This window comes from Coturnix japonica, chromosome 1, assembly GCF_054131305.1.
Source record: "Coturnix japonica strain WE chromosome 1, WE-NBRP24, whole genome shotgun sequence".
In the NCBI taxonomy this organism is placed as follows: Eukaryota; Metazoa; Chordata; class Aves; order Galliformes; family Phasianidae; genus Coturnix; species Coturnix japonica.
In genome coordinates this window covers 68,697,244-68,724,689 of record NC_140663.1, presented here as the reverse complement: position 1 = coordinate 68,724,689, position 27,446 = coordinate 68,697,244, and the positions used below count along the sequence as shown (strand labels likewise).

The 27,446-nt window shown below is 52.3% G+C and overlaps 5 protein-coding genes and 1 long non-coding RNA gene across 6 annotated transcripts; all 6 read left to right on the top strand.

Annotated features, from left to right (window-relative positions):
* Window positions 1–572: 572 nt before the first annotated feature.
* On the top strand, window positions 573–5,389 carry LOC146762497 (G2/M phase-specific E3 ubiquitin-protein ligase-like). The gene is made up of 5 exons (XM_085522432.1): window positions 573–718; window positions 3,341–3,689; window positions 3,781–3,876; window positions 4,122–4,246; window positions 4,436–5,389. Exons 1-5 carry the CDS (start codon window positions 573–575, stop codon window positions 4,692–4,694), a joined length of 975 nt encoding a protein of 324 aa, XP_085378558.1. The 3' UTR covers window positions 4,695–5,389.
* LOC146762496 (uncharacterized) lies at window positions 4,751–6,377 on the top strand. Its single transcript, XM_085521705.1, has 3 exons — window positions 4,751–4,958; window positions 5,016–5,126; window positions 5,347–6,377. The coding sequence occupies exons 1-3, from the start codon at window positions 4,751–4,753 to the stop codon at window positions 6,375–6,377; spliced, it is 1,350 nt and encodes a 449-aa protein (XP_085377831.1).
* Window positions 6,378–12,146: 5,769 nt separating this feature from the next.
* On the top strand, window positions 12,147–13,658 carry LOC107317466 (G2/M phase-specific E3 ubiquitin-protein ligase-like). Its single transcript, XM_085520972.1, has 5 exons — window positions 12,147–12,583; window positions 12,675–12,770; window positions 13,017–13,141; window positions 13,330–13,492; window positions 13,614–13,658. Exons 1-5 carry the CDS (start codon window positions 12,266–12,268, stop codon window positions 13,656–13,658), a joined length of 747 nt encoding a protein of 248 aa, XP_085377098.1. The 5' UTR covers window positions 12,147–12,265.
* A 670-nt stretch (window positions 13,659–14,328) lies between these two features.
* On the top strand, window positions 14,329–15,264 carry LOC146762495 (uncharacterized; the record flags this gene model as incomplete). Its single annotated transcript, XM_085520221.1, has 1 exon — window positions 14,329–15,264. A coding segment is annotated over one exon (936 nt), but the record flags the coding sequence as incomplete, so codon positions are not given.
* Window positions 15,265–21,346: 6,082 nt separating this feature from the next.
* On the top strand, window positions 21,347–22,283 carry LOC146762494 (uncharacterized). Its single transcript, XR_014942318.1, has 3 exons — window positions 21,347–21,447; window positions 21,539–21,634; window positions 21,880–22,283. It is a non-coding gene; the product is annotated as an uncharacterized LOC146762494 (long non-coding RNA).
* A 244-nt stretch (window positions 22,284–22,527) lies between these two features.
* On the top strand, window positions 22,528–24,305 carry LOC146762493 (uncharacterized). Its single transcript, XM_085536788.1, has 2 exons — window positions 22,528–22,883; window positions 23,035–24,305. Exon 2 carries the CDS (start codon window positions 23,045–23,047, stop codon window positions 24,128–24,130), a length of 1,086 nt encoding a protein of 361 aa, XP_085392914.1. The 5' UTR covers window positions 22,528–22,883; window positions 23,035–23,044; the 3' UTR covers window positions 24,131–24,305.
* Window positions 24,306–27,446: the final 3,141 nt, after the last annotated feature.

The window sequence follows — 27,446 nt, the reverse complement described above, 5'->3', positions numbered from 1 at the left end:
GAGGAACAGAGGCTTGATGACAACTGTGTACCTGCATGGTGCCCAGCTCTCCCCACTGGCAGGAGGGAGCAGGCGACAGGCACGTCACCTGCCAGCTACCCTGACATCCCACTCCCTGGCTTACCCTGGTAGATATTCTTCTCTCTCAGCCTGCTGCTGATCCCTCTTGTGCTGCCCTAAGAGCCCTGGTGACATACAGCCCCATCAGCAACCCCAGCTTCTGCCTGCGTGCATCATGGAGGGACAGGGACAGGGGAACCTCAGCTTCATGGCTCACCCATGAACCTCCCGGCCTCCCACCACAGGGGCTCCTGCGGGCTCAGTAGGTAGAGCAGGCTCTGCCCAGGTAGTCCTGTGCTGCGCTCTTCCTTCTCTCTACCAGCTGGAGAGAAAAGGGCATGGGGTGAGCGCAGAGTGGTCTCAAGCCAGTCTTGGGCTGTAGAAACCTGCAAACCGTGCACTCGCCAATCTGCCAGAACTGTGCCACCTCTGTCAGCTGCTCCAGTCGCCTCCAGCGCAGGAACTGTGCAGCACCAAGGAAGGCTTTCTGGGAGGCCTGCCAAAGAGCTGAGATGGCACCGCAGACCAAGCAGCAGCAGAGCCTGCGTTCCTTGGAGCCCATCGACAGGGAGGATGCAGCTGCAGGGGCTGATGCTGCCATGGGTTGCAGTCCCCTGTGTTTGGAGGGCACCACAGGAGCAGCATCGCCCTCCCCCAGGTGAACGCGATTCCCACCTTGGCCACGCTCTCTTCCTCATCGTGCAGTACTTTCTGGAAGGGATGAGCTGCTGCCTATCGAGTATGTTTAAAGCAGTACCTGTTACATGGCTTTGGGGTTCTGGAAATGGAGGTCCTTACAACAGGACCGGTAATGACCAGTGGAGACCTGTGGCACCAAAGTCTTCAGAAGTTAAATAAGATGCACCTTGAGTGTTAACTACTGTAGTAAAAAACAAATGAACAAAGGGAACCCAATGTGTTCTTTTTATCCTCTGAGAACAAGTACTTGGTTGCTTTAGGGAACTGTAGGAATACCTATTGTACTTTTGAACACTGGATTTTACCTAGGAAGAAACCTGTGCTCTAAATGTTGGGTCAGGTGAAGGAGAACCTGTTCTGTCCTGTTGGTAGCAAACGCACTAGATAGCTCTGGTGCACAAGAGGTTCTCTGGGTGTAATCTGAGTGCTCTGGGGCACCTTCCATAGTCAGAGATAGAGCTGTGGTGGCTTAGCTGGAAGCTGTGACACTTGGGATATCCAGCTTTATCCCAGATAACTAGCTCCCGTTTCTTGTGCTTTGTTGGCCAGACCATTTGCTACTTTACTAAGCCCATATTTCAGTGGCAAATATTAGACTTCATTTTATTAAATCACCTGCTACTGGGGAGTATGAATTAAATCAGAATCTTAAAAGCAGAAATGTAATTTGACTCACAGCTAGATGGAAAGCAATCTTAAGGTCTAGGGCCATTTGTTCCAACTGGTAGTGCATTACATGGTATAAACTTTCAAAATTCTCTTCAAGCAACAGCTTTATAGTATGTATTCACCTAGTCAAACTCCTGAAAATGAATATAATTTTTTTCATGAAATCTGAAATTTGGAGACTCTCCATTCAAACTACTGCAGTTGAAAGCTAGTTGAAGTTCCTTCAGATGTTGTCCGGCGAAGCTCTGTGGGAAGTTATGATGTTTTCATAAGCCATCTTCTATGATGATCTTCTATTTTTACCGTAGTTCCTGTTTTCTGATCAGCATTTATACGGAATTTTCTGACAGACCGCGTCTTCATTCTGTCTGAAACTGTAATCGTGTCCATTTGCAAAGTTTTCTTGTAGAAAAGAACAGATCTACATTGATGCACATGAGGGGGAGATTTCTGATTCATGATGGTTAAATGGGTCCACAACGTGGAAATGAAAACTGTCAGAACTTCCTTTTATTTTATTTATTTATTTATGTTTACTCTGGAGTCTGAATACTTTTGGGTTTCCCTCAAAAATGAAAAGGCAATCTCTGCAGGTCTGCATCTGATGTACATGGTTTGCTCTGAAAGTAGTGCCTCCTGATTATTTCCACTGAAAATGCAACCAGCACAAAAAGCACAATAACACATAGAACATCTGTCATTTCATAGAGCAGATTCTCAGCTACGAAGCACTATTTTTCAGCATAGTCACCACCATTAGCTATGCATTTCACCACCGATGAACAAGAGCCTGGATGCCTTACTTGTAAAAATCCACATAGCCATCCAGAATGTGGCTTGTCTTTCATTTCACTGTTTCCACTGCTGAAATGCATGATTCACTACCTCACTGTGCTCACATTCACTGCTCTTTTCAACAGTACCTATTACATGGCTTTGGGATTCTGGAAATGGAGGTTCTTACAGAAGTGTTGGTCATGGTGAATAGAGACCTGCAGCACTAAAGTCTTCAAAAGAAGCACCCTGAGTATTTAACTAAAGTAGTTAAAATCAAACAAACAAAAGAAACTTTTATGGTCTTTGTAAAAACCTGCAATGAGCATTAATGAATGGCAGTGGGTGCCATTTTTTTTCTACCCGGAAAGGAATTTGGTGTCAAATCTTCCACGTCTGACATTTTGTCAGACTGTTCTTCTGCTGCCACGTGTTACATGGTAACAAAATGTAATGAATACTAGCGGGAAGAGTCAACCTCTACTGCCAGACCACCAACATCTACATCTGAAATGTCAATATAATACTACATCTACATCTAAATCTGAGTCAATATAATAAAATAGGGAACATTACTTTTGCAGCAGCTCTGACAAGGGTCCTGGAAACATGAGGGTGAGCTGCTGGCTCTGAATTCAGAGGATGTATCCCTCTGGTGTGGATCAGGCTAGGTTTTGCTTCTGATTTTCTGATCTGATCTGATCTGATCTGATCTGATTTTCAGCAAAACTGAGTATCTGAGAACTCTCTGCAGTATATTAGAATGTTGAGTTGCCGGGTTGTGTTGATAGACAGTCACAGTTACTGTGCTACAAGAAAATGAAATCATTGTCAGTTAACATGATAGACATCACAGCCAACGCGTCACAATGGCCGTTCCATTCTGATGCCATTCTTGGGTGCCCTCAGCCCAGCCCTGTGAGGTGTGATGGCGTCACAGAAGGTGACATGGAACGGCCATTGTGACTCATGGGCAGTGGAGCAGAGCTGAGGCTGCAGGGCTCAGCCTGAGCTCAGTGTGACCTGGTGAGGTGAGCAGGGAGGATTGGGCTGCCTGAGGCTGCCGAGGGAGGGAGGCCGGTTCCCCAGTGCTCGGGGGCCTGAGCTGCCAACTCAGCCTCGTCCCGCTTCTCCATAGGTTGGCACGCAGAGGACGAAGCCCAGCAGTGATGGGACAGACACTCTGCACTTGGTTGCGGTCGACGCTCACGGCGCGAGCGGAGACACAGGAGGCTGCCGGCTCGAGAGGGCCAAGTGAGTGCCAAGTATCCCTGCATCCACGGCCTGCGGCCTTGCCCCTCAGCTGGCACAGCCAGCACAGAGCAGCCCCTGGGACAGGCCCCGGGGGCACCTGGCCCCGCAAGACGCTCACTGCTGTTACTCTCTCCTCTCCAGTTTGCGTGCTCTGTGGCCTAGTGGATGAGGACTCCGTCATCCTTGGCCACAAAGAGCGTATTTGTGGATTGTATTTCCATGGGTTTTGTGCGGTGAGTTCCCTCGTGTCTCCTGCCACCTTCCTCCAATCAGTGATTCCCTCCTTTCTGCCCAAACTAGACCGTGCTCTTTCCTCCTGTACAGGTCTTTGCCAACGGTCTTTGTGAAAACGTGCGAGTTAACGGGCTACGTTTTTGCTTTGAAGACCTGATACGCATAGTGAGGGAGGCAGAGCAGAAGGTGAGCACTGGACCGGAACAGGGACCTCGGTGCCAGAAGAGCTTAGCCTGGTCCCCAGAAAGCAATCCCAGCCCCTCCTCCCAGCTCCAGGAGAAATTCCTGCTCTTGCAGACCAGCCCTGTTCACCAGGCAGCTCTGCACAGAGCCACCCAGCCCTGCCCGCATCCTGCGCCCTGCCCAGAGGTGCGGGGCCCACTACGTAGGCCCTGAGCCTGCAGCTGATGGGGCTGCTCTGCTCTTTCTAGTTCTGCTTCGTCTGTGAGACTTCAGGGCCCACCATCATCTGCGCAGAGCCGGGATGTGAGCGGAGCTTCCATCTCCCCTGCGCCTATGGGGGTCAATGTGTCACCCAACACTTTGGAGAACACAGGTAAGGGCTCCCAGCTGTCCCCTGTGGGCCTCCAACCCCTGCTGTCAGCACCAACCTAAGCAGCGAGGAACACGCTGTGACGCCTCCCAGCAGCCTGACAGAGCCAGAGCCAAGGCCTGGGGCTCCTTCCCGTTCCTCTGCCCTCCTCGCAGCCCTTCTCACCTTGCCCATCCCTTCCATCTTCCCCAGGTCCTACTGCTGGGAGCACAGGCCGCAGCAGGCAGTGCAGGCAGCACCGGAGCCAGACACGACCTGTGTCATCTGCTTGGAGCCCGTGGGTGACAGCAGGTCATATATCACCATGGTGTGCCCAGCCTGCCAGCACGCCTGGTTCCACCGGGCCTGCATCCAGGTAGGAGCCCTCCCCTCGCCCCGCGGGCACCGCAGGCGCTCAGCAGCACCAGGCCCGGCTCACACTCAGCGCTGCTTGTGTTTCTGCTGCAGATAATGGCCCTGCGCTCTGGGCTTTTCAGCTTCCAGTGCCCCCACTGCAGAGACGGAGAGATGTTTCTTCGTGAGATGCTGACTGTGGGAATCCATATCCCACTCAGGTTGGTGTCTTTCATCCAGCTCTCGAGCCGGGAGGGCACAAGAGCTGTGCCCGCCCAAGGACTGCCCCGGCAGGCCTGGCCCTTGGCAGCCCTTAACATGGGCCTCAGCGCCATTGGGAAGCTGGAACCAGGGATAAGGTGGATGGGGATGGATTTCATGGGTTAGTTTTAGTTCTGGGCCAGTGAGCGCTCATCACATTCCCTCCCTTCTCTGGCAGAATTGCAGAAGGGGAGGACAACACCACCTATGAAGCACTGGCAGTTTGGCACCGACGCTGCCATGCCAGCGACTGCCTTTACCCCTATGGCAGATTGCGGTCAGGAGAGGGGTGAGTGACCTCAGCTGCCCTCTGGGGCTCTGCGTGGCATCGCAGCCTCACCACAGGCTGCGGGAGCACAGACCGAGCACCAGAGCTGTGCCGGGCACTCCCTGGCTCAGGGCACTTTGTCCTCACGGCCACAACCCGTTGCTTTCCACAGGCCCTGGGAAATGCTCTTCTGCAGCTCCTGCACTGTACGAGGGACACACCGGCGTTGTTCCCTCTTGAGTAACAGCACAACCATATGGGAGTGCAGCGCCTGTGCTGGAGAGGGCACCGGTAAGAGGCAAACATCCGCGTGCTGCTGGGCTGGGGCCAGCAGCAACCCCGCTACCAGGGGTTGCTCAGAGCGGCCCTGGTCAAATCCCTCCAGCCCGGCACAAACAAGAGCCAGTTCCACCCCATGGCTGGAATTCCATCCTGCTCACCTTCCTGCCTCCCCTTACAGCCTCCAGCACCAGCTCAGGCCTTGCTGGTCTCGGCACCACCAGCCAGCAGGGACTGCAGCTGTCTCCAATGTATGTGACACCTCAGAGCAGCAGCTCCACCACCACCAGCGAGCATGGATTGCCGCCACCCAAAGGCTCCACAGCACCAGAGAGCAGCAGCTCCACAACCACCAGCCAGGCACCACCGGAGCCAGCTCACAGATCCCATGTGCCTGAGAGCAGCGGCCTGTCCATCCCGCGCAGGACGGACCGCAGGAGAGTCATGCCACGTCTGCATAGGGATGAAAACAGCTTGAATGAGTCCCGAGGACACCGTGGCACAACCCATAATGCTGCCCCAATTGCTGAGAGCAGCACCTCAGACTCGGCCAGCCAGGGGACATCTCGGTCCTCGAGGCGCTGCCCTGCACGGGGATACAACCTCAGGTGCAGGCAGGGACAGCGGGCCCGGACAAGAAGCCGCTCTCCGTTGCGGCGCCAGGCCCCAGAATCTCCGAGCGGGCCCCAGGGACACCGTGGGAGCATGCAGACACCAAGCCGAGGTGCTCAGAGCTGCACCCGCAGCTACACCACACCGGCAGCACCAGGGTCCTCCAGGGCTTCCAGAACAGACGACGGAAGCCCATCCAGACATCCAGGGCGGGCGCGGACTCGAAGCCGCTCGCCCCTCGATCGTGGTCGGGCTGCAGACACCGACAGCCAGCCCCGAGGACGCCGCAGGAGCCGGTCCAGGCGGCGAGGGCCAGCCCAGGGGCGGAGCCGCTCCCGGGCATCACGTCGGGCCCGGCGCATCACCAGGCGGCCCCGCTGATTCCGCGGGAGCAGCAGCGTGCAACCTACAAGCTGGCACCGATCCTCAGAGTCCAGCACCATTCGCTGAGAGGTGTCACATTTTTTTTTTTTTTTAAAATTATTTTTTATATAGTTTATTTTATAATATTATATAATATTATTTATTTATGTATTATTTTTACATATATGTTTATTATATCCCCTAATAAACTTCCCCACCCTATTTCTGTGTCATGTTTTGCTTTGTTATAAATCAGTCGCAGTGTCAATAGTAACGTGCAGTGTAAAGGCTGGGGCTGCTCCAGGCGCTGCTGCACTGATGGCTCAAGGCCTGACAGGAAGCACCAGCCCTGCTCATGGGGAAAGCTGAAGCAGACAGCAGAGAGCTGCCCAGGAGATGGGCTGTGTTGGTAGAGACAGCAGGCAAAGGGTGCTGCAGAGGCTGTTGGCAGAGGCAGCTCTTGCAGCAGCACACAGTGAGGGGCCCAGTGCCGGACGCAGCCCTGCTGGAACCCGGCGTGTTGGTGCTGCCGAAGGCACTGGGTGGCACATCCACCCTCCTGGCCCCACCTGAACTCTACGGGGCCTGTGGCACCAGCAGTTTCCCAGTCGAGCGTTTACGTGTTGCTGTGATGTTCTCCAGGCTCTGCTTGTGGGCTGTTGGCTGCTGTTACCTCTCGTTCCAATAAACGACTCACAGAATCACAGAATCTCTATGGTTGGCAAAGACCTCTAAGATCACCGAGTCCCACCGACCACCCCCCAGCTGCCCACTGCCCACGTCCCACAGGGCCACATCCCCACACTTCTGGAGCACCTCCATGGACGCTGACTCCCCCAGCTCCCTGGGCAGCTGTGCCAGTGCCCGACAGCTCTTTCAGCACAGATGTTCTTCCTAATATCCTACAGGGACCTCCACTGTTGCAACTTGAGGCCGTTCCTTTTGGTCCCATCACTTTTACCTGGGAGAAGAGGCCGACCCCCACCTGGCTACAGCCTCCTTTCAGGGAGATCCATGAAGTGAGGCTTCCCCTGAGCCTGATTTCTACAGTGGTGTTAGTACTGCAATGCAAACCATTGCTTGCACCCGTTGGTACCCAGGCATTCTCATTAAAGATGTTAGGAGTGACAGTACATCAGCATAAGGGTGTTATTTTCGTATGAGTGTCCCTAATCTGTATCCTGTATTTCTCTGGCAAGGAAAAAAGCGAACCTGTTGGTTAAGCATCAGGTTGTTATAGGGCAGGAGCAGCAGTGGTGGGGTGCATGTGTGCTGTAACACAAACGAGTGCTGTTCCTTTGAGGTTTCTTCTCTGAGTGCAGCAGGGAGCAGCCTTCCATTGGCAAAAACACTGTGGCTGCCTACCACAATAGTGAGGCTGAGGCAGAGATGTGCAGGGCTGAGCTCCCGGGAGCAGAGGTGCGCCCAAATACGCTCAAGTGACCTCCAGGTTTGGGTCTCAGGGTCTCCTTTTTCATGACTGAATCTTTGTTGTCAGGGCCCTGAGCCTCTGGCTTGGATCCAAAGATGCCACGGTGTTGCTTACATGCTCCTTTGGACATCCCAGGCTGTCACCTTCAGGGTGCGGTGTCTTAGTTTCAGAGCCCACCATTTCCTTTTAAGGTGCAAAATCACCTTCTGAGGCTCCCAATGCTTTCCTCAAGAGGAAAGCCCCATTTTTTGAGCTCCCAAATCCTTATCCTAGGAGCCAAGGCCTGAAGTTTAGGACCAAAATCCTCCTTTCGGGAAGCAAACACTCATTTTGTGGGATCGAACCATCTTTTGGGGTTCCAGCCTCCAAGGTGGAGTGTCCAGATACCCAGTTCTAAGTGCTAAGGCTCCATGTTGAGGCGCAGACCGTGGTCTGTGGGGCACAAAGCCTCTTCTCAGGCTCCACATTATTTTTTTGCAGACCCAAAGCCCTGCTGTAGTCATCTGAGCCTCTTCTGGAGCACCCACTGTCCCTCCAGTAGGACCAAAGCTGCTGCTTGGAGTTCAGAGAACCATTCTTGGTTCTCATTCTTTTCAGGCCCAACATGTCCTTAGTGGCCTCAAGCTTCCTTTTTGAGGTCCCAAAGTTGCATGCTGGGGGCCAAAGCCTGATTTTTAGGGTTCAAAGTCTCTTTTGCAGATCAAACTGCCATTTTGAGAGCTCAAAGCATCACTTCAGGGCATCCAAAGCCATTGTTTTATTGCCCAAACCTCGGTCTCTGTTTTTCATGGCCAAAGCCTGATTTGCACAACCCTAAGCTTCAGGTTCATATCCTGAGCCAGTGCAGGAGGAGATGCACAGGAGCAGAGCTGAGCAGAGGGCAGGAGGAGATGCCAAGAGATTTCCAGCGTGCTCAGCTGTCTGCCTGGGAGGAGTGCCACCAGTGCCACACACAGCGGAGCCTGGAGAAGAGCTGCCACAAGCTGAAGCCTGACAGTGGTGGTGGGCTTGTTTCTCTCAGGATCCGTGCTGTCTGAAGGGACTGCAAAGAGATGGATCCACTGGGGTCTCACAGCACACTGTGAAGGCCTGAGATAACAGAGGAACAGAGGCTTGATGACAGCTGTGTACCTGCAGGGTGCCCAGCTCTCCCCACTGGCAGGAGGGAGCAGGCGACAGGCACGTCACCTGCCAGCTACCCTGACATCCCACTCCCTGGCTTACCCTGGTAGATATTCTTCTCTCTCAGCCTGCTGCTGATCCCTCTTGTGCTGCCCTAAGAGCCCTGGTGACATACAGCCCCATCAGCAACCCCAGCTTCTGCCTGCGTGCATCATGGAGGGACAGGGACAGGGGAACCTCAGCTTCATGGCTCACCCATGAACCTCCCGGCCTCCCACCACAGGGGCTCCTGCGCGTTCAGTAGGTAGAGCAGGCTCTGGCCCAGGTAGTCCTGCGCTGCGCTCTTCCTCCTCTCTACCAGCTGGAGAGAAAAGGGCATGGGGTGAGCGCAGAGTGGTCTCAAGCCAGTCTTGGGCTGTAGAAACCTGAAAACCGTGCATTCGCCGATCTGCCAGAACTGTGCCACCTCTGTCAGCTGCTCCAGTCGCCTCCGGTGCAGGAACTGTGCAGCACCAAGGAAGGCTTTCTGGGAGGCCTGCCAAAGAGCTGAGATGGCACCGCAGCCCAAGCAGCAGCAGAGCCTGCGTTCCTTGGAGCCCATCCGCAAGGAGGATGCAGCTGCAGGGGCTGATGCTGCCATGGGTTGCAGTCCCCTGTGTTTGGAGGGCACCACAGGGGCAGCATCGCCCTCCCCCAGGTGAACGTGATTCCCACCTTGGCCACGCTCTCTTCCTCATCGTGCAGTACTTTCTGGAAGGGATGAGCTGCTGCCTATCGAGTATGTTTAAAGCAGTACCTGTTACATGGCTTTGGGGTTCTGGAAATGGAGGTCCTTACAACAGGACCGGTAATGACCACTGGAGACCTGTGGCACCAAAGTCTTCAGAAGTTAAATAAGATGCAACATAAATGTTTAACTACTGTAGTAAAAAAACAAATGAACAAAGGGAACCCAATGTGTTCTTTTTATCCTCTGAGAACAAGTACTTGGTTGCTTTAGGGAACTGTAGGAATACCTATTGTACTTTTGAACACTGGATTTTACCTAGGAAGAAACCTGTGCTCTAAATGTTGGGTCAGTATTAGGAGAGCCTGTTGTGTCCTGTTGGTTGCAAACGCACTTGATAGCTCTGGTGCACAAGAGGTCCTCTGGGTGTAATCTGAGTGCTCTGGGGCACCTTCCATAGTCAGAGATAGAGCTGTGGTGGCTTAGCTGGAAGCTGTGACACTTGGGATATCCAGCCTTATCCCAGATAGCTAGCTCCTGTTTCTTGTGCTGTGATGGCCAGACCATTTGCTACTTTACTAAGCCCATATTTCAGTGGCAAAGATTACACTTCATTTTATTAAATCACCTGCTACTGGGGAGTATGAATTAAATCAGAATCTTAAAAGCAGAAATGTAATTTGACTCACAGCTAGATGGAAAGCAATCTTAAGGTCTAGGGCCATTTGTTCCAACTGGTAGTGCATTACATGGTATAAACTTTCAAAATTCTCTTCAAGCAACAGCTTTATAGTATGTATTCAACTAGTCAAACTCCTGAAAATGAATATAATTTTTTTCATGAAATCCAAAATTTGGAGACTCTCCATTCAAACTACTGCAGTTGAAAGCTAGTTGAAGTTCCTTCAGATGTTGTCCAACGAAGCTCTGTGGGAAGTTATGATGTTTTCATAAGCCATCTTCTATGATGATCTTCTATTTTTACCGTAGTTCCTGTTTTCTGATCAGCATTTATACGGAATTTTCTGACAGACCGCGTCTTCATTCTGTCTGAAACTGTAATCGTGTCCATTTGCAAAGTTTTCTTGTAGAAAAGAACAGATCTACATTGATGAACATGAGGGGGAGATTTCTGATTTATGATTGTTAAATGGGTCCACAACGTGGAAATGAAAACTGTCAGAACTTTCTTTTATTTTATTTATTTATTTATGTTTACTCTGGAGTCTGAATACTTTTGGGTTTCCCTCAAAAATGAAAAGGCAATCTCTGCAGGTCTGCTTCTGATGTACATGGTTTGCTCTGAAAGTAGTGCCTCCTGATTATTTCCACTGAAAATGCAACCAGCACAAAAAGCACAATAACACATAGAACATCTGTCATTTCATAGAGCAGATTCTCAGCTACGAAGCACTATTTTTCAGCATAGTCACCACCATTGGCTATGCATTTCACCACCGATGAACAAGAGCCTGGATGCCTTACTTGTAAAAATCCACATAGCCATCCAGAATGTGGCTTGTCTTTCATTTCACTGTTTCCACTGCTGAAATGCATGATTCACTACCTCACTGTGCTCACATTCACTGCTCTTTTCAACAGTACCTATTACATGGCTTTGGGATTCTGGAAATGGAGGTTCTTACAGAAGTGTTGGTCATGGTGAATAGAGACCTGCAGCACTAAAGTCTTCAAAAGAAGCACCCTGAGTATTTAACTAAAGTAGTTAAAATCAAACAAACAAAAGAAACTTTTATGGTCTTTGTAAAAACCTGCAATAAGCATTAATGAATGGCAGTGGGTGCCATTTTTTTTCTACCCGGAAAGGAATTTGGTGTCAAATCTTCCACGTCTGACATTTTGTCAGACTGTTCTTCTGCTGCCACGTGTTACATGGTAACAAAATGTAATGAATACTAGCGGGAAGAGTCAACCTCTACTGCCAGACCACCAACATCTACATCTGAAATGTCAATATAATACTACATCTACATCTACATCTGAGTCAATATAATAAAATAGGGAACATTACTTTTGCAGCAGCTCTGACAAGGGTCCTGGAAACATGAGGGTGAGCTGCTGGCTCTGAATTCAGAGGATGTTTCCCTCTGGTGTGGATCAGGCTAGGTTTTGCTTCTGATTTTCTGATCTGATCTGATCTGATCTGATCTGATTTTCAGCAAAACTGAGTATCTGAGAACTCTCTGCAGTATATTAGAATGTTGAGTTGCCGGGTTGTGTTGATAGACAGTCACAGTTACTGTGCTACAAGAAAATGAAATCATTGCCAGTTTAAATGATAGACATCACAGCCAACGCGTCACAATGGCCGTTCCATTCTGATGCCATTCTTGGGTGCCCTCAGCCCAGCCCTGTGAGGTGTGATGGCGTCACAGAAGGTGACATGGAACGGCCATTGTGACTCATGGGCAGAGGAGCAGAGCTGAGGCTGCAGGGCTCAGCCTGAGCTCAGTGCGACCTGGTGAGGTGAGCAGGGAGGAAGGGGCTGCCTGAGGCTGCCGAGGGAGGGAGGCCGGTTCCCCAGTGCTCGGGGGCCTGAGCTGCCAACTCAGCCTCGTCCCGCTTCTCCATAGGTTGGCACGCAGAGGACGAAGCCCAGCAGTGATGGGACAGACACTCTGCACTTGGTTGCGGTCGACGCTCACGGCGCGAGCGGAGACACAGGAGGCTGCCGGCTCGAGAGGGCCAAGTGAGTGCCAAGTATCCCTGCATCCACGGCCTGCGGCCTTGCCCCTCAGCTGGCACAGCCAGCACAGAGCAGCCCCTGGGACAGCCCCCGGGGGCACCTGGCCCCGCAAGACGCTCACGGCTGTTACTCTCTCCTCTCCAGTATGCGTGCTCTGTGGCCTAGTGGATGAGGACTCCGTCATCCTTGGCCACAAAGAGCGTATTTGTGGATTGTATTTCCATGGGTTTTGTGCGGTGAGTTCCCTCGTGTCTCCTGCCACCTTCCTCCAATCAGTGATTCCCTCCTTTCTGCCCTAACTAGACCGTGCTCTTTCCTCCTGTACAGGTCTTTGCCAACGGTCTTTGTGAAAACGTGCGAGTTAACGGGCTACGTTTTTGCTTTGGAGACCTGATACGCATAGTGAGGGAGGCAGAGCAGAAGGTGAGCACTGGACCGGAACAGGGACCTCGGTGCCAGAAGAGCTTAGCCTGGTCCCAAGAAAGCAATCCCAGCCCCTCCTCCCAGCTCCAGGAGAAATTCCTGCTCTTGCAGACCAGCCCTGTTCACCAGGCAGCTCCGCACAGAGCCACCCAGCCCTGCCCGCATCCTGCGCCCTGCCCAGAGGTGCAGGGACCCACTGCGTAGGCCCTGAGCCTGCAGCTGATGGGGCTGCTCTGCTCTTTCTAGTTCTGCTTCGTCTGTGAGACTTCAGGGCCCACCATCATCTGCGCAGAGCCGGGATGTGAGCGGAGCTTCCATCTCCCCTGCGCCTATGGGGGTCAATGTGTCACCCAACACTTTGGAGAACACAGGTAAGGGCTCCCAGCTCTCCCCTGTGGGCCTCCAACCCTGCTGTCAGCACCAGCCAAAGCAGCGAGGAACGCGCTGTGACGCCTCCCAGCAGCCTGACAGAGCCAGAGCCAAGGCCAGGGGCTCCTTCCCGTTCCTCTGCCCTCCTCGCAGCCCTTCTCACCTTGCCCATCCCTTCCATCTTCCCCAGGTCCTACTGCTGGGAGCACAGGCCGCAGAACGCAGTGCAGGCAGCACCGGAGCCAGACACGACCTGTGTCATCTGCTTGGAGCCCGTGGGTGACAGCAGGTCATATATCACCATGGTGTGCCCAGCCTGCCAGAACGCCTGGTTCCACCGGGCCTGCATCCAGGTAGGAGCCCTCCCCTCGCCCCGCAGGCACCGCAGGCGCTCAGCAGCACCAGGCCCGGCTCACACTCAGCGCTGCTTGTGTTTCTGCTGCAGATAATGGCCCTGCGCTCTGGGCTTTTCAGCTTCCAGTGCCCCCACTGCAGAGACGGAGAGATGTTTCTTCGTGAGATGCTGACTGTGGGGATCCATATCCCACTCAGGTTGGTGTTCTTCATCCAGCTCTTGAGGTGTGAGGGCACAAGAGCTGTGCCCGCCCAAGGACTGCCCCGGCAGGCGTGGCCCTTGGCAGCCCTTAACATGGGCCTCAGCGCCATTGGGAAGCTGGAACCAGGGATAAGGTGGATGGGGATGGATTTCATGGGTTAGTTTTAGTTCTGGGCCAGTGAGTGCTCATCACATTCCCTCCCTTCTCTGGCAGAATTGCAGAAGGGGAGGACAACACCACCTATGAAGCACTGGCAGTTTGGCACCGACGCTGCCATGCCAGCGACTGCCTTTACCCCTATGGCAGATTGCGGTCAGGAGAGGGGTGAGTGACCTCAGCTGCCCTCTGGGGCTCTGCGTGGCATCGCAGCCTCACCACAGGCTGCGGGAGCACAGACCGAGCACCAGAGCTGTGCCGGGCACTCCCTGGCTCAGGGCACTTTGTCCTCACGGCCACAACCCGTTGCTTTCCACAGGCCCTGGGAAATGCTCTTCTGCAGCTCCTGCACTGTACGAGGGACACACCGGCGTTGTTCCCTCTTGAGTAACAGCACAACCATATGGGAGTGCAACGCCTGTGCTGGAGAGGGCACCGGTAAGAGGCAAATATCCGTTTGCTGCTGGGCTGGGGCCAGGCCAGGCCTAGCAGGGGTTGCTCAGAGCGGCCCCGCTCAAATCCCTCCAGCCCGGCACAAACGGGAGCCAGTTCCACCCCATGGCTGGAATTCCATCCTGCTCACCTTCCTGCCTCCCCTTACAGCCTCCAGCACCAGCTCAGGCCTTGCTGGTCTCGGCACCACCAGCCAGCAGGGACTGCAGCTGTCTCCAGTGTCTGTGACACCTCAGAGCAGCAGCTCCACAACCACCAGCAAGCACGGACTGCCACCACCCCAAGGCTCCACAGCACCAGAGAGCAGCAGCTCCACAACCACCAGCCAGGCACCACCGGAGCCAGCTCACAGATCCCATGTGCCTGAGAGCAGCGGCCTGTCCATCCCGCGCAGGACGGACCGCAGGAGAGTCATGCCACGTCTGCATAGGGATGAAAACAGCTTGAATGAGTCCCGAGGACACCGTGGCACAACCCATAATGCTGCCCCAATTGCTGAGAGCAGCACCTCAGACTCGGCCAGCCAGGGGACATCTCGGTCCTCGAGGCGCTGCCCTGCACGGGGATACAACCTCAGGTGCAGGCAGGGACAGCGGGCCCGGACAAGAAGCCGCTCTCCGTTGCGGCGCCAGGCCCCAGAATCTCCGAGCCGGCCCCAGGGACACCGTGGGAGCATGCAGACACCAAGCCGAGGTGCTCAGAGCTGCACCCGCAGCTACACCACACCGGCAGCACCAGGGTCCTCCAGGGCTTCCAGAACAGACGACGGAAGCCCATCCAGACATCCAGGGCGGGCGCGGACTCGAAGCCGCTCGCCCCTCGATCGTCGGGCTGCAGACACCGACAGGCAGCCCCGAAGACGCCGCAGGAGCCGGTCCAGGCGGCGAGGGCCAGCCCAGGGGCGGAGCCGCTCCCGGGCATCACGTCGGGCCCGGCGCATCACCCGCCGGCCCCGCTGATGCCGCGGGAGCAGCAGCGTGCAACCTACAAGCTGGCACCGATCCTCAGAGTCCAGCACCATTCGCTAAGAGCTGTCACATTTTTTTATTATTTATTTACATTTATTTTTTTAAAAAATTATTTTTTATTTAGTTTATTTTATAATATTATATAATATTATTTATTTATGTATTATTTATATATATATGTTTATTATATCCCCTAATAAACTTCCCCACCCTATTTCTGTGTCATGTTTTGCTTTGTTATAAATCAGTCGCAGTGTCAATAGTAACGTGCAGTGTAAAGGCTGGGGCTGCTCCAGGCGCTGCTGCACTGATGGCTCAAGGCCTGACAGGAAGCACCAGCCCTGCTCATGGGGAAAGCTGAAGCAGACAGCAGAGAGCTGCCCAGGAGATGGGCTGTGTTGGTAGAGACAGCAGGCAAAGGGTGCTGCAGAGGCTGTTGGCAGAGGCAGCTCTTGCAGCATCACACAGTGAGGGGCCCAGTGCCGGACGCAGCCCTGCTGGAACCCGGCGAGTTGGTGCTGCCGAAGGCACTGGGTGGCACATCCACCCTCCTGGCCCCACCTGAACTCTACGGGGCCTGTGGCACCAGCAGTTTCCCAGTCGAGCGTTTACGTGTTGCTGTGATGTTCTCCAGGCTCTGCTTGTGGGCTGTTGGCTGCTGTTACCTCTCGTTCCAATAAACGACTCACAGAATCACAGAATCTCTATGGTTGGCAAAGACCTCTAAGATCACCGAGTCCCACCGACCACCCCCCAGCTGCCCGCTACCCACGTACCTCAGGGCCACATCCCCACGCTTCTGGAGCACCTCCATGGACGCTGACTCCCCCAGCTCCCCGGGCAGCTGTGCCAGTGCCCGAACGCTCTTTCAGCACAGATTCTTCCTAATATCCAACTGGGACCTCCACTGTTGCAACTTGAGGCCGTTCCCTCTGGTCCCATCACTGTTACCTGGGAGAAGAGGCCGACCCCCACCTGGCTACAGCCTCCTTTCAGGGAGTTCCATGAAGTGAGGCCTCCCCTGAGCCTGATTTCCTCAGTGGTGTTAGTACTGCAATGCAAACCATTGCTTGCACCCGTTGGTACACAGGCATTCTCATTAAAGATGTTAGGAGTGACAGTACATCAGCATAAGTGTGTTATTTTCGTATGAGTGTCCCTAATCTGTATCCTGTATTTCTCTGGCAAGGGAAAAAGCGAACCTGTTGGTTAAGCATCAGGTTGTTATAGGGCAGGAGCAGCAGTGGTGGGGTGCGTGTGTGCTGTAACACAAACGAGTGCTGTTCCTGTGAGGTTTCTTCTCTGAGTGCAGCAGGGAGCAGCCTTCCATTGGCAAAAACACTGTGGCTGCCTACCACAATAGTGAGGCTGAGGCAGAGATGTGCAGGGCTGAGCTCCCGGGAGCAGAGGTGCGCCCAAATACGCTCAGGTGACCTCCAGGTTTGGGGCTCAGGGTCTCCTTTTTCATGACTGAATCCTTGTTGTCAGGGCCCTGAGCCTCTGGCTTGGATCCAAAGATGCCACCGTGTTGCTTACATGCTCCTTTGGACATCCCAGGCTGTCACCTTCAGGGTGCGGTGTCTTAGTTTCAGAGCCCACCATTTCCTTTTAAGGTGCAAAATCACCTTCTGAGGCTCCCAGTGCTTTCCTCAAGAGGAAAGCCCCATTTTTTGAGCTCCCAAATCCTTGTCCTAGGAGCCAAGGCCTGAAGTTTAGGACCAAAATCCTCCTTTTGGGAAGCAAACACTCATTTTGTGGGATCGAACCATCTTTTGGGGTTCCAGCCCCTAAGGTGGAGTGTCCAGATACCCAGTTCTAAGTGCTAAGGCTCCATGTTGAGGCGCAGACCGTGGTCTGTGGAGCACAAAGCCTCTTCTCAGGCTCCACATCAATTTTTTGCAGACCCAAAGCCCTGCTGTAGTCATCTGAGCCTCTTCTGGAGCACCCACTGTCCCTCCTGTAGGACCAAAGCTGCTGCTTGGAGTTCAGAGAACCATTCTTGGTTCTCATTCTTTTCAGGCCCAACATGTCCTTAGTGGCCTGAAGCTTCCTTTTTGAGGCCCCAAAGTTGCATGCTGGGGGCCAAAGCCTGATTTTTAGGGTTCAAAGTCTCTTTTGCAGATCAAACTGCCATTTTGAGAGCTCAAAGCATCACTTCAGGGCATCCAAAGCCATTGTTTTATTGCCCAAACTTCGGTCTCTGTTTTTCATGGCCAAAGCCTGATTTGCACAACCCTAAGCTTCAGGTTCATATCCTGAGCCAGTGCAGGAGGAGATGCACAGGAGCAGAGCTGAGCAGAGGGCAGGAGGAGATGCCAAGAGATTTCCAGCGTGCTCAGCTGTCTGCCTGGGAGGAGTGCCACCAGTGCCACACACTGCGGAGCCTGGAGAAGAGCTGCCACAAGCTGAAGCTTGACAGTGGTGGTGGGCTTGTTTCTCTCAGGATCTGTGCTGTCTGAAGAGACTGCAAAGAGATGGATCCACTGGGGTCTCGCGGCACACTGTGTAGGCCTGAGATAACAGAGGAACAGAGGCTTGATGACAGCCGTGTACCTGCAGGGCGCTCAGCTCTCCCCACTGACAGGAGGCAGCAGGCGACAGGCACGTCACCTGCCAGCTACCCTGACATCCCACTCCCTGGCTCACCCTTGTAGATATTCTTCTCTCTCAGCCTGCTGCTGATCCCTCTTGTGCTGCCTTAAGAGCCCTGGTGACATACAGCCCCATCAGCAACCCCAGCTTCTGGCTGTGTGCATCATGGAGGGACAGGGACAGGGGAACCTCAGCTCCATGGCTCAACCATGAACCTCCTGGCCTCCCACCACAGGGGCTCCTGTGGGCTCAGTAGGTAGAGCAGGCTCTGCCCAGGTAGTCCTGCGCTGCGCTCTTCCACCTCTCTACCAGCTGGAGAGAAAAGGGCATGGGGTGAGCGCAGAGTGGTCTCAAGCCAGTCTTGGGCTGTAGAAACCTGAAAACCGTGCACTCGCCGATCTGCCAGAACTGTGCCACCTCTGTCAGCTGCTCCAGTCGCCTCCAGCGCAGGAACTGAGCAGCACCAAGGAAGGCTTTCTGGGAGGCCTGCCAAAGAGCTGAGATGGCACCGCAGCCCAAGCAGCAGCAGAGCCTGTGTTCCTTGGAGCCCATCCACAGGGAGGATGCAGTTGCAGGGGCTGACGCTGCCATGGGTTTCAGTCCCCTGTGTTTGGAGGGCACCACAGGGGCAGCATCGCCCTCCCCCAGGTAAACGCGATTCCCACCTTGGCCACGCTCTCTTCCTCATCGTGCAGTACTTTCTGGAAGGGATGAGCTGCTGCCTATCGAGTATGTTTAAAGCAGTACCTGTTACATGGCTTTGGGGTTCTGGAAATGGAGGTCCTTACAACAGGACCGGTAATGACCACTGGAGACCTGTGGTACCAATGTCTTCATAAGTTAAATAAGATGCATTTTGAGTGTTAACTACTGTAGTAAAAAACAAATGAACAAAGGGAACCCAATGTGTTCTTTTTATCCTCTGAGAACAAGTACTTGGTTGCTTTAGGGAACTGTAGGAATACCTATTGTACTTTTGAAAACTGGATTTTACCTAGGAAGAAACCTGTGCTCTAAATGTTGGGTCAGTAGAAGGAGAACCTCTTGTGTCCTGTTGGTAGCAAACGTACTGGATAGCTCTGGTGCACAAGAGGTCCTCTGGGTGTAATCTGAGTGCTCTGGGGCACCTTCCATAGTCAGAGATAGAGCTGTGGTGGCTTATCTGGAAGCTGTGACACTTGGGATATCCAGCCTTATCCCAGATAACTAGCTCCTGTTTCTTGTGCTTTGTTGGCCACACCATTTGCTACTTTACTAAGCCCATATTTCAGTGGCAAAGATTAGACTTCATTTTATTAAATCACCTGCTACTGGGGAGTATGAATTAAATCAGAATCTTAAAAGCAGAAATGTAATTTGACTCACAGCTAGATGGAAAGCAATCTTAAGGTCTAGGGCCATTTGTTCCAACTGGTAGTGCATTACATGGTATAAACTTTCAAAATTCTCTTCAAGCAACAGCTTTATAGTATGTATTCAACTAGTCAAACTCCTGAAAATGAATATAATTTTTTTCATGAAATCCGAAATTTGGAGACTCTCCATTCAAACTACTGCAGTTGAAAGCTAGTTGAAGTTCCTTCAGATGTTGTCCAACGAAGCTCTGTGGGAAGTTATGATGTTTTCATAAGCCATCTTCTATGATGATCTTCTATTTTTACCGTAGTTCCTGCTTTCTGATCAGCATTTATACGGAATTTTCTGACAGACCGCGTCTTCATTCTGTCTGAAACTGTAATCGTGTCCATTTGCAAAGTTTTCTTGTAGAAAAGAACAGAACTACATTGATGAACATGAGGGGGAGATTTCTGATTTATGATGGTTAAATGGGTCCACAACGTGGAAATGAAAACTGTCAGAACTTCCTTTTATTTTATTTATTTATTTATGTTTATTCTGGAGTCTGAATACTTTTGGGTTTCCCTCAAAAATGAAAAGGCAATCTCTGCAGGTCTGCATCTGATGTACATAGTTTGCTCTGAAAGTAGTGCCTCCTGATTATTTTTACTGAAAATGCAACCAGCACAAAAAGCACAATAACACATAGAACATCTGTCATTTCATAGAGCAGATTCTCAGCTACAAAGCACTATTTTTCAGCATAGTCACCACCATTGGCTATGCATTTCACCACCGATGAACAAGAGCCTGGATGCCTTACTTGTAAAAATCCACATAGCCATCCAGAATGTGGCTTGTCTTTCATTTCACTGTTTCCACTGCTGAAATGCATGATTCACTACCTCACTGTGCTCACATTCACTGCTCTTTTCAACAGTACCTATTACATGGCTTTGGGATTCTGGAAATGGAGGTTCTTACAGAAGTGTTGGTCATGGTGAATAGAGACCTGCAGCACTAAAGTCTTCAAAAGAAGCACCCTGAGTATTTAACTAAAGTAGTTAAAATCAAACAAACAAAAGAAACTTTTATGGTCTTTGTAAAAACCTGCAATAAGCATTAATGAATGGCAGTGGGTGCCATTTTTTTTCTACCCGGAAAGGAATTTGGTGTCAAATCTTCCACGTCTGACATTTTGTCAGACTGTTCTTCTGCTGCCACGTGTTACATGGCAACAAAATGTAATGAATACTAGCGGGAAGAGTCAACCTCTACTGCCAGACCACCAACACCTACATCTAAAATTCTGAGTCAATATCATAAAATAGGGAACATTACTTTTGCAGCAGCTCTGACAAGGGTCCTGGAAACATGAGGGTGAGCTGCTGGCTCTGAATTCAGAGGATGTTTCCCTCTGGTGTGGATCAGGCTAGGTTTTGCTTCTGATTTTCTGATCTGATCTGATCTGATCTGATTTTCAGCAAAACTGAGTATTTGAGTACGCTCTGCAGTATATTAGAATGTGTTGCCTGGTTGTGTTGATAGACAGTCACAGTTACTGTGCTACAAGAAAATGAAATCATTGCCAGTTTAAATGATAGACATCACAGCCAACGCGTCACAATGGCTGTTCCATTCTGATGCCATTCTTGGGTGCCCTCAGCCCAGCCCTGTGAGGTGTGATGGCGTCACAGAGGGTGACATGGAACGGCCATTGTGACTCATGGGCAGTGGAGCAGAGCTGTGGCTGCAGGGCTCAGGCTGAGCTCAGTGCGACCTGGTGAGGTGAGCAGGGAGGAAGGGGCTGCCTGAGGCTGCCGAGGGAGGGAGGAGGGTTCCCCAGCGCTCAGGGGCCTGAGCTGCCAACTCAGCCTCGTCCCACTTCTCCATAGGTTGGCACGCAGAGGACGAAGCCCCGCAGTGATGGGACAGACACTCTGCACTTGGTTGCGGTCGACGCTCACGGCGCGAGCGGAGACACAGGAGGCTGCCGGCTCGAGAGGGCCAAGTGAGTGCCAAGTATCCCTGCATCCACGGCCTGCGGCCTTGCCCCTCAGCTGGCACAGCCAGCACAGAGCAGCCCCTGGGACAGTCCCTGGGGGCACCTGGCCCCACAAGACGCTCACTGCTGTTACTCTCTCCTCTCCAGTTTGCGTGCTCTGTGGCCTAGTGGATGAGGACTCCGTCATCCTTGGCCACAAAGAGCGTATTTGTGGATTGTATTTCCATGGGTTTTGTGCGGTGAGTTCCCTCGTGTCTCCTGCCACCTTCCTCCAATCAGTGATTCCCTCCTTTCTGCCCTAATTAGACTGTGCTCTTTCCTCCTGTACAGGTCTTTGCCAACGGTCTTTGTGAAAACGTGCGAGTTAACGGGCTACGTTTTTGCTTTGGAGACCTGATACGCATAGTGAGGGAGGCAGAGCAGAAGGTGAGCACTGGACCGGAACAGGGACCTTGATGCCAGAAGAGCTTAGCCTGGTCCCAAGAAAGCAATCCCAGCCCCTCCTCCCAGCTCCAGGAGAAATTCCTGCTCTTGCAGACCAGCCCTGTTCACCAGGCAGCTCTGCACAGAGCCACCCAGCCCTGCCCGCATCCTGCGCCCTGCCCAGAGGTGCGGGGCCCACTACGTAGGCCCTGAGCCTGCAGCTGATGGGGCTGCTCTGCTCTTTCTAGTTCTGCTTCGTCTGTGAGACTTCAGGGCCCACCATCATCTGCGCAGAGCCGGGATGTGAGCGGAGCTTCCATCTCCCCTGCGCCTATGGGGGTCAGTGTGTCACCCAACACTTTGGAGAACACAGGTAAGGGCTCACAGCTGTCACCTGTGGGCCTCCAACCCTGCTGTCAGCACCAACCTAAGCAGCGAGGAACGCGCTGTGACGCCTCCCAGCAGCCTGACAGAGCCAGAGCCAAGGCCTGGGGCTCCTTCCCGTTCCTCTGCCCTCCTCGCAGCCCTTCTCACCTTGCCCATCCCTTCCATCTTCCCCAGGTCCTACTGCTGGGAGCACAGGCCGCAGCAGGCAGTGCAGGCAGCACCGGAGCCAGACACGACCTGTGTCATCTGCTTGGAGCCCGTGGGTGACAGCAGGTCATATATCACTATGGTGTGCCCAGCCTGCCAGAACGCCTGGTTCCACCGGGCCTGCATCCAGGTAGGAGCCCTCCCCTCGCCCCGCAGGCACCGCAGGCGCTCAGCAGCACCAGGCCCAGCTCACACTCAGCGCTGCTTGTGTTTCTGCTGCAGATAATGGCCCTGCGATCTGGGCTTTTCAGCTTCCAGTGCCCCCACTGCAGAGACGGAGAGACATTTCTTCGTGAGATGCTGACTGTGGGGATCCATATCCCACTCAGGTTGGTGTCTTTCATCCAGCTCTTGAGGTGTGAGGGCACAAGAGCTGTGCCCGCCCAAGGACTGCCCCGGCAGGCCTGGCCCTTGGCAGCCCTTAACATGGGCCTCAGCGCCATTGGGAAGCTGGAACCAGGGATAAGGTGGAAGGGGATGGATTTAATGGGTTAGTTTTAGTTCTGGGCCAGTGAGTGCTCATCACATTCCCTCCCTTCTCTGGCAGAATTGCAGAAGGGGAGGACAACACCACCTATGAAGCACTGGCAGTTTGGCACCGACGCTGCCATGCCAGCGACTGCCTTTACCCCTATGGCAGATTGCGGTCAGGAGAGGGGTGAGTGACCTCAGCTGCCCTCTGGGGCTCTGCGTGGCATCGCAGCCTCATCACAGGCTGCGGGAGCACAGACTGAGCACCAGAGCTGTGCCGGGCACTCCCTGGCTCAGGGCACTTTGTCCTCACGGCCACAACCCGTTGCTTTCCACAGGCCCTGGGAAATGCTCTTCTGCAGCTCCTGCACTGTACGAGGGACACACCGGCGTTGTTCCCTCTTGAGTAACGGCACAACCGTATGGGAGTGCAGCGCCTGTGCTGGAGAGGGCACCGGTAAGAGGCAAACATCCGCGTGCTGCTGGGCTGGGGCCAGGCCAGGCCTAGCAGGGGCTGCTCAGAGCAGCCCTGCTCAAATCCCTCCAGCCCGGGACAAACAAGAGCCAGTTCCACCCCATGGCTGGAATTCCATCCTGCTCACCTTCCTGCCTCCCCTTACAGCCTCCAGCACCAGCTCAGGCCTTGCTGGTCTCGGCACCACCAGCCAGCAGGGACTGCAGCTGTCTCCAATGTATGTGACACCTCAGAGCAGCAGCTCCGGCACCACCAGCGAGCACGGATTGCCGCCATCCCAAGGCTACACAGCACCAAAGAGCAGCAGCTCCACAACCACCAGCCAGGCACCACCGGAGCCAGCTCACAGATCCCATGTGCCTGAGAGCAGCGGCCTGTCCATCCAGCGCAGGACGGACCGCAGGAGAGTCATGCCACGTCTACATAGGGATGAAAACAGCTTGAATGAGTCCCGAGGACACCGTGGCACAACCCATAATGCTGCCCCAATTGCTGAGAGCAGCACCTCAGACTCGGCCAGCCAGGGGACATCTCGGTCCTCGAGGCGCTGCCCTGCACGGGGATACAACCTCAGGTGCAGGCAGGGACAGCGGGCCCGGACAAGAAGCCGCTCTCCGTTGCGGCGCCAGGCCCCAGAATCTCCGAGCGGGCCCCAGGGACACCGTGGGAGCATGCAGACACCAAGCCGAGGTGCTCAGAGCTGCACCCGCAGCTACACCACACCGGCAGCACCAGGGTCCTCCAGGGCTTCCAGAACAGACGACGGAAGCCCATCCAGACATCCAGGGCGGGCGCGGACTCGAAGCCGCTCGCCCCTCGATCGTGGTCGGGCTGCAGACACCGACAGCCAGCCCCGAGGACGCCGCAGGAGCCGGTCCAGGCGGCGAGGGCCAGCCCAGGGGCGGAGCCGCTCCCGGGCACCACGTCGGGCCCGGCGCATCACCAGGCGGCCCCGCTGATGCCGCGGGAGCAGCAGCGTGCAACCTACAAGCTGGCACCGATCCTCAGAGTCCAGCACCATTCGCTGAGAGCTGTCACATTTTTTTTTAATTATTTTTTTATATAGTTTATTTTATAATATTATATAATATTATTTATTTATGTAGTATTTTTATATATATGTTTATTATATCCCCTAATAAACTTCCCCACCCTATTTCTGTGTCATGTTTGGCTTTGTTATAAATCAGTCGCAGTGTCAATAGTAACGTGCAGTACGCTGCTGCACCGACTTTTTGGTGGATTAGGAATTGGTTGGTCGGTTGCAGCCAAAGGGTTCTAATCAGAGGTTCTGTCTCAGGGTGGAGGCCGGTCACAAGCGTTTTCTCTCAGGGGCTGGTCTTCAGATTGGTGCTCTTCAGCATCTTCATCAGTGACACAGACGCTGGCATCGAGTGCACCCTCAGCAAGTTTGCAGATGATACCAAGCTGAGTGGTGAGGCTGATACATTGGAAGGATGGGAAGCCATCGATAGGGACCTGGACAGGCTGGAGAAGTGGGCCCTTGTGAACCTAATGAGATTCAACAAGGCCAAGTGCAGAGTACTGCACTTGGGTCAGGGCAATCCCAGGTGTTTATGCAGTCTGGGAGAAGATGTCCTTGAGACCAGCCCTGTGGAGTAGGACTTGGGGGTCCTGGTGGACGAGAAGCTGGACATGAGCCAGCAGTGTGTGCTTGCAGCCCGGAAGGCCAACTGTGTTCTGAGCTGCATTAAAAATGGGGTGACCAGCAGGGAGAGGGAGGTGATTGTCCCCCTCTACTCAGCTCTTGTGAGGCCCCATCTAGAGTACTGCATCCAGGCCTGGGGCCCCCAGTATAAGAAGGATGTGGAGCTCTTGGAGCTGGTCCAGAGGAGGCTAAGGTGATCAGAGGGCTGGAGCGCCTCTCCTGTGAGAAAAGGCTGAGGGAAATGGGCTTGTTTAACTTGGAGAGGAGAAGGCCCTGGAGACACCTCCTCACTGCAGCCATCCAATACTTGAAGGGAGTGTATAAACAGGAGAGAAAATGGCTGTTTATGAGAGTTGATAGTGACAGGACAAGGGGGAATGGTTTTAAACTACGACAGAGTAGTTTTGTGTTGGATAGTAGGAGGAAGTTTTTCCCCCAGAGGGTGGTGACACACTGGAACAGGTTGCCCAAGGAGTCTGTGGGTGCCCCATCCCTGTGGGTGCCCTGTGGGTGCCCCATCCATTCAGGGCCAGGCTGGATGTGGCTCTGGGCAGCCTGGTCTGTTGGTTGGCAGCTCTGCACATAGCAGTAGGGTTGAAACTACGTGATCATTGTGGTCCTTTTCAACCCAGGCCCTTCTGTGGTTCTGGGATTCTATGATTTTCCATAGCCTTGCTCTTAGAAAGTGCTGTATAGTCTAAGTGAATTTTCTGGAGTGTTTTCTACCTCTTGAAAAACATCAGTCAGCTTGGTTTGACAGTGGGAATATCACACAATGTCTAAAAACAAAGTTCCTCAATGGAAAGTGATGGGCAAACTTCACTATTAGTGCTTACAAGAAGGTAGCCCACAGAACAGAGATGGGATAGGAATTCCGGATTATCTGCAAAGAAATTTCTTCCAGACAGAAACAGTGGAATATTTTACCTGATGTATGTGAGAGAGACTGATACACATAACGGTACTTAAAAACTTAATTTAGTTGTCTGTCATCCAACAATTTAAAAGGTGTTTTAAAAGTCTCCCAGAACTCACTGCTTCTGGGAGTGAATCCAGGACTTGTGGGGTGAGCGCCCTGGGCGTGTTGTAACTGAGACAATATACACTGATCCCTCTGCAGATGATTCATTCTGAGTACAGATAAGGCTTTGGAAGTAATGATGGAAATATTCCATTTCTACAAAAAATGATGCATAAAACTGGGAACATGCCAGGCATGTGCACTGCTCTAAGGTCTCAAATACAGTGGGGAAATAAAAAAAATAATAATTAAAAAAAAAATAAAGGAATATATTATATAAGCTAGAAGTAACAAAATGCATTATATTAATATATTTTTTATTCCTCAGGAGAAGTATCTTGATTAATATAAAGAGAATCCTGCAATCCACTTATGATTTTTGTGATGCACTGTGTCCATACTAATAACAAGGTAGTACACGAATAACTGATTGCAAAAATAAGCCTTTTCCAGGTGTGGGACCTGGAGCTTCCCTCAGTTGTATAGCAAAGTTTCCCTCATGCCAAATGATGAAGTGTTTAGCTGCTTCACCCAGATGCACTTAGGGCCAGGTTCGCTCTCTTTTTTCTGGAAGAGATAGCACAGTGAGGTCTTGTTTTTACAAGAGAGGAGCTCTTAAACGTCGCACAGTGCAAACAAGGGCAAAAGTATGTACACAAGTATTTTAACTCTCAATAGGATGTGTATTTTAATGGTTCCTAGGAATCAGAACTGCAAACTCAGGCAAAAAATAGCTCCCTTTAGAAATGAACTCTGTGCAAAATTTTATGATTTCTGGACCATTTTATTCATTGCTTGGCATAATGTCCTGTAGATGAGTCATCTGTCAGATGAGTAACCTGCCATATGACATAATACTTCAGAGGATGTCTTCTTTGTTTTGGGCATGCTGCTCTGAAAGTAATGCCTCCTATTTTATTATACTGGCCTGTGACATCAGAGGCAGATGTCTGTGGTACAGCAACAGAGGTAGAACCTTCCTGCCAATATTCCACCACATTCTGTTACTGAGGGAAAAGAACAGTTTCAGTCCTGAGGGATAAAGAAAGAGGAAATTAAACATGACCTGATAAATCCTGAACAAGAGCCTCAGATTCCTGAATCTTACCATTCCTCTCCTGTCCTCTGGTTATCTGTGAAACCTACAAGAAAAAATCACCATCTGTCGCAAGTGTCTCTGTATTTAGACCATGTTAATTTTTCTCCTAGTATCACTTGTTCTGTTAAATTAAGTGACAAAGTTCCTTGAATTGATTCTAGAGTCTCCTGTCTTAAAGTCACATCATAGAATTTTGTACGTATGTCTTTCACTAAAATTACACTCAAGGCAGCGTTGAAAGAAGGCTAATACTGCAAAGTTAAGTTAGTTACAAGAGAGGAAATCAGTATTCTGGACATTTCTTCATTATTAGCATTACTTATGGATGTTATGCTACTGTCTTGGTTATTTCTTCCATATGCTGCCTCTGTATGAATCGGGTTCATATGCTGGGTAACACCACTTCTTTCCTTGCATCAGTCAAATGGAGACAATATTTTCTCTTCAGCTCACAGGATGTTAAAAAACTTACAAACCATCATATAA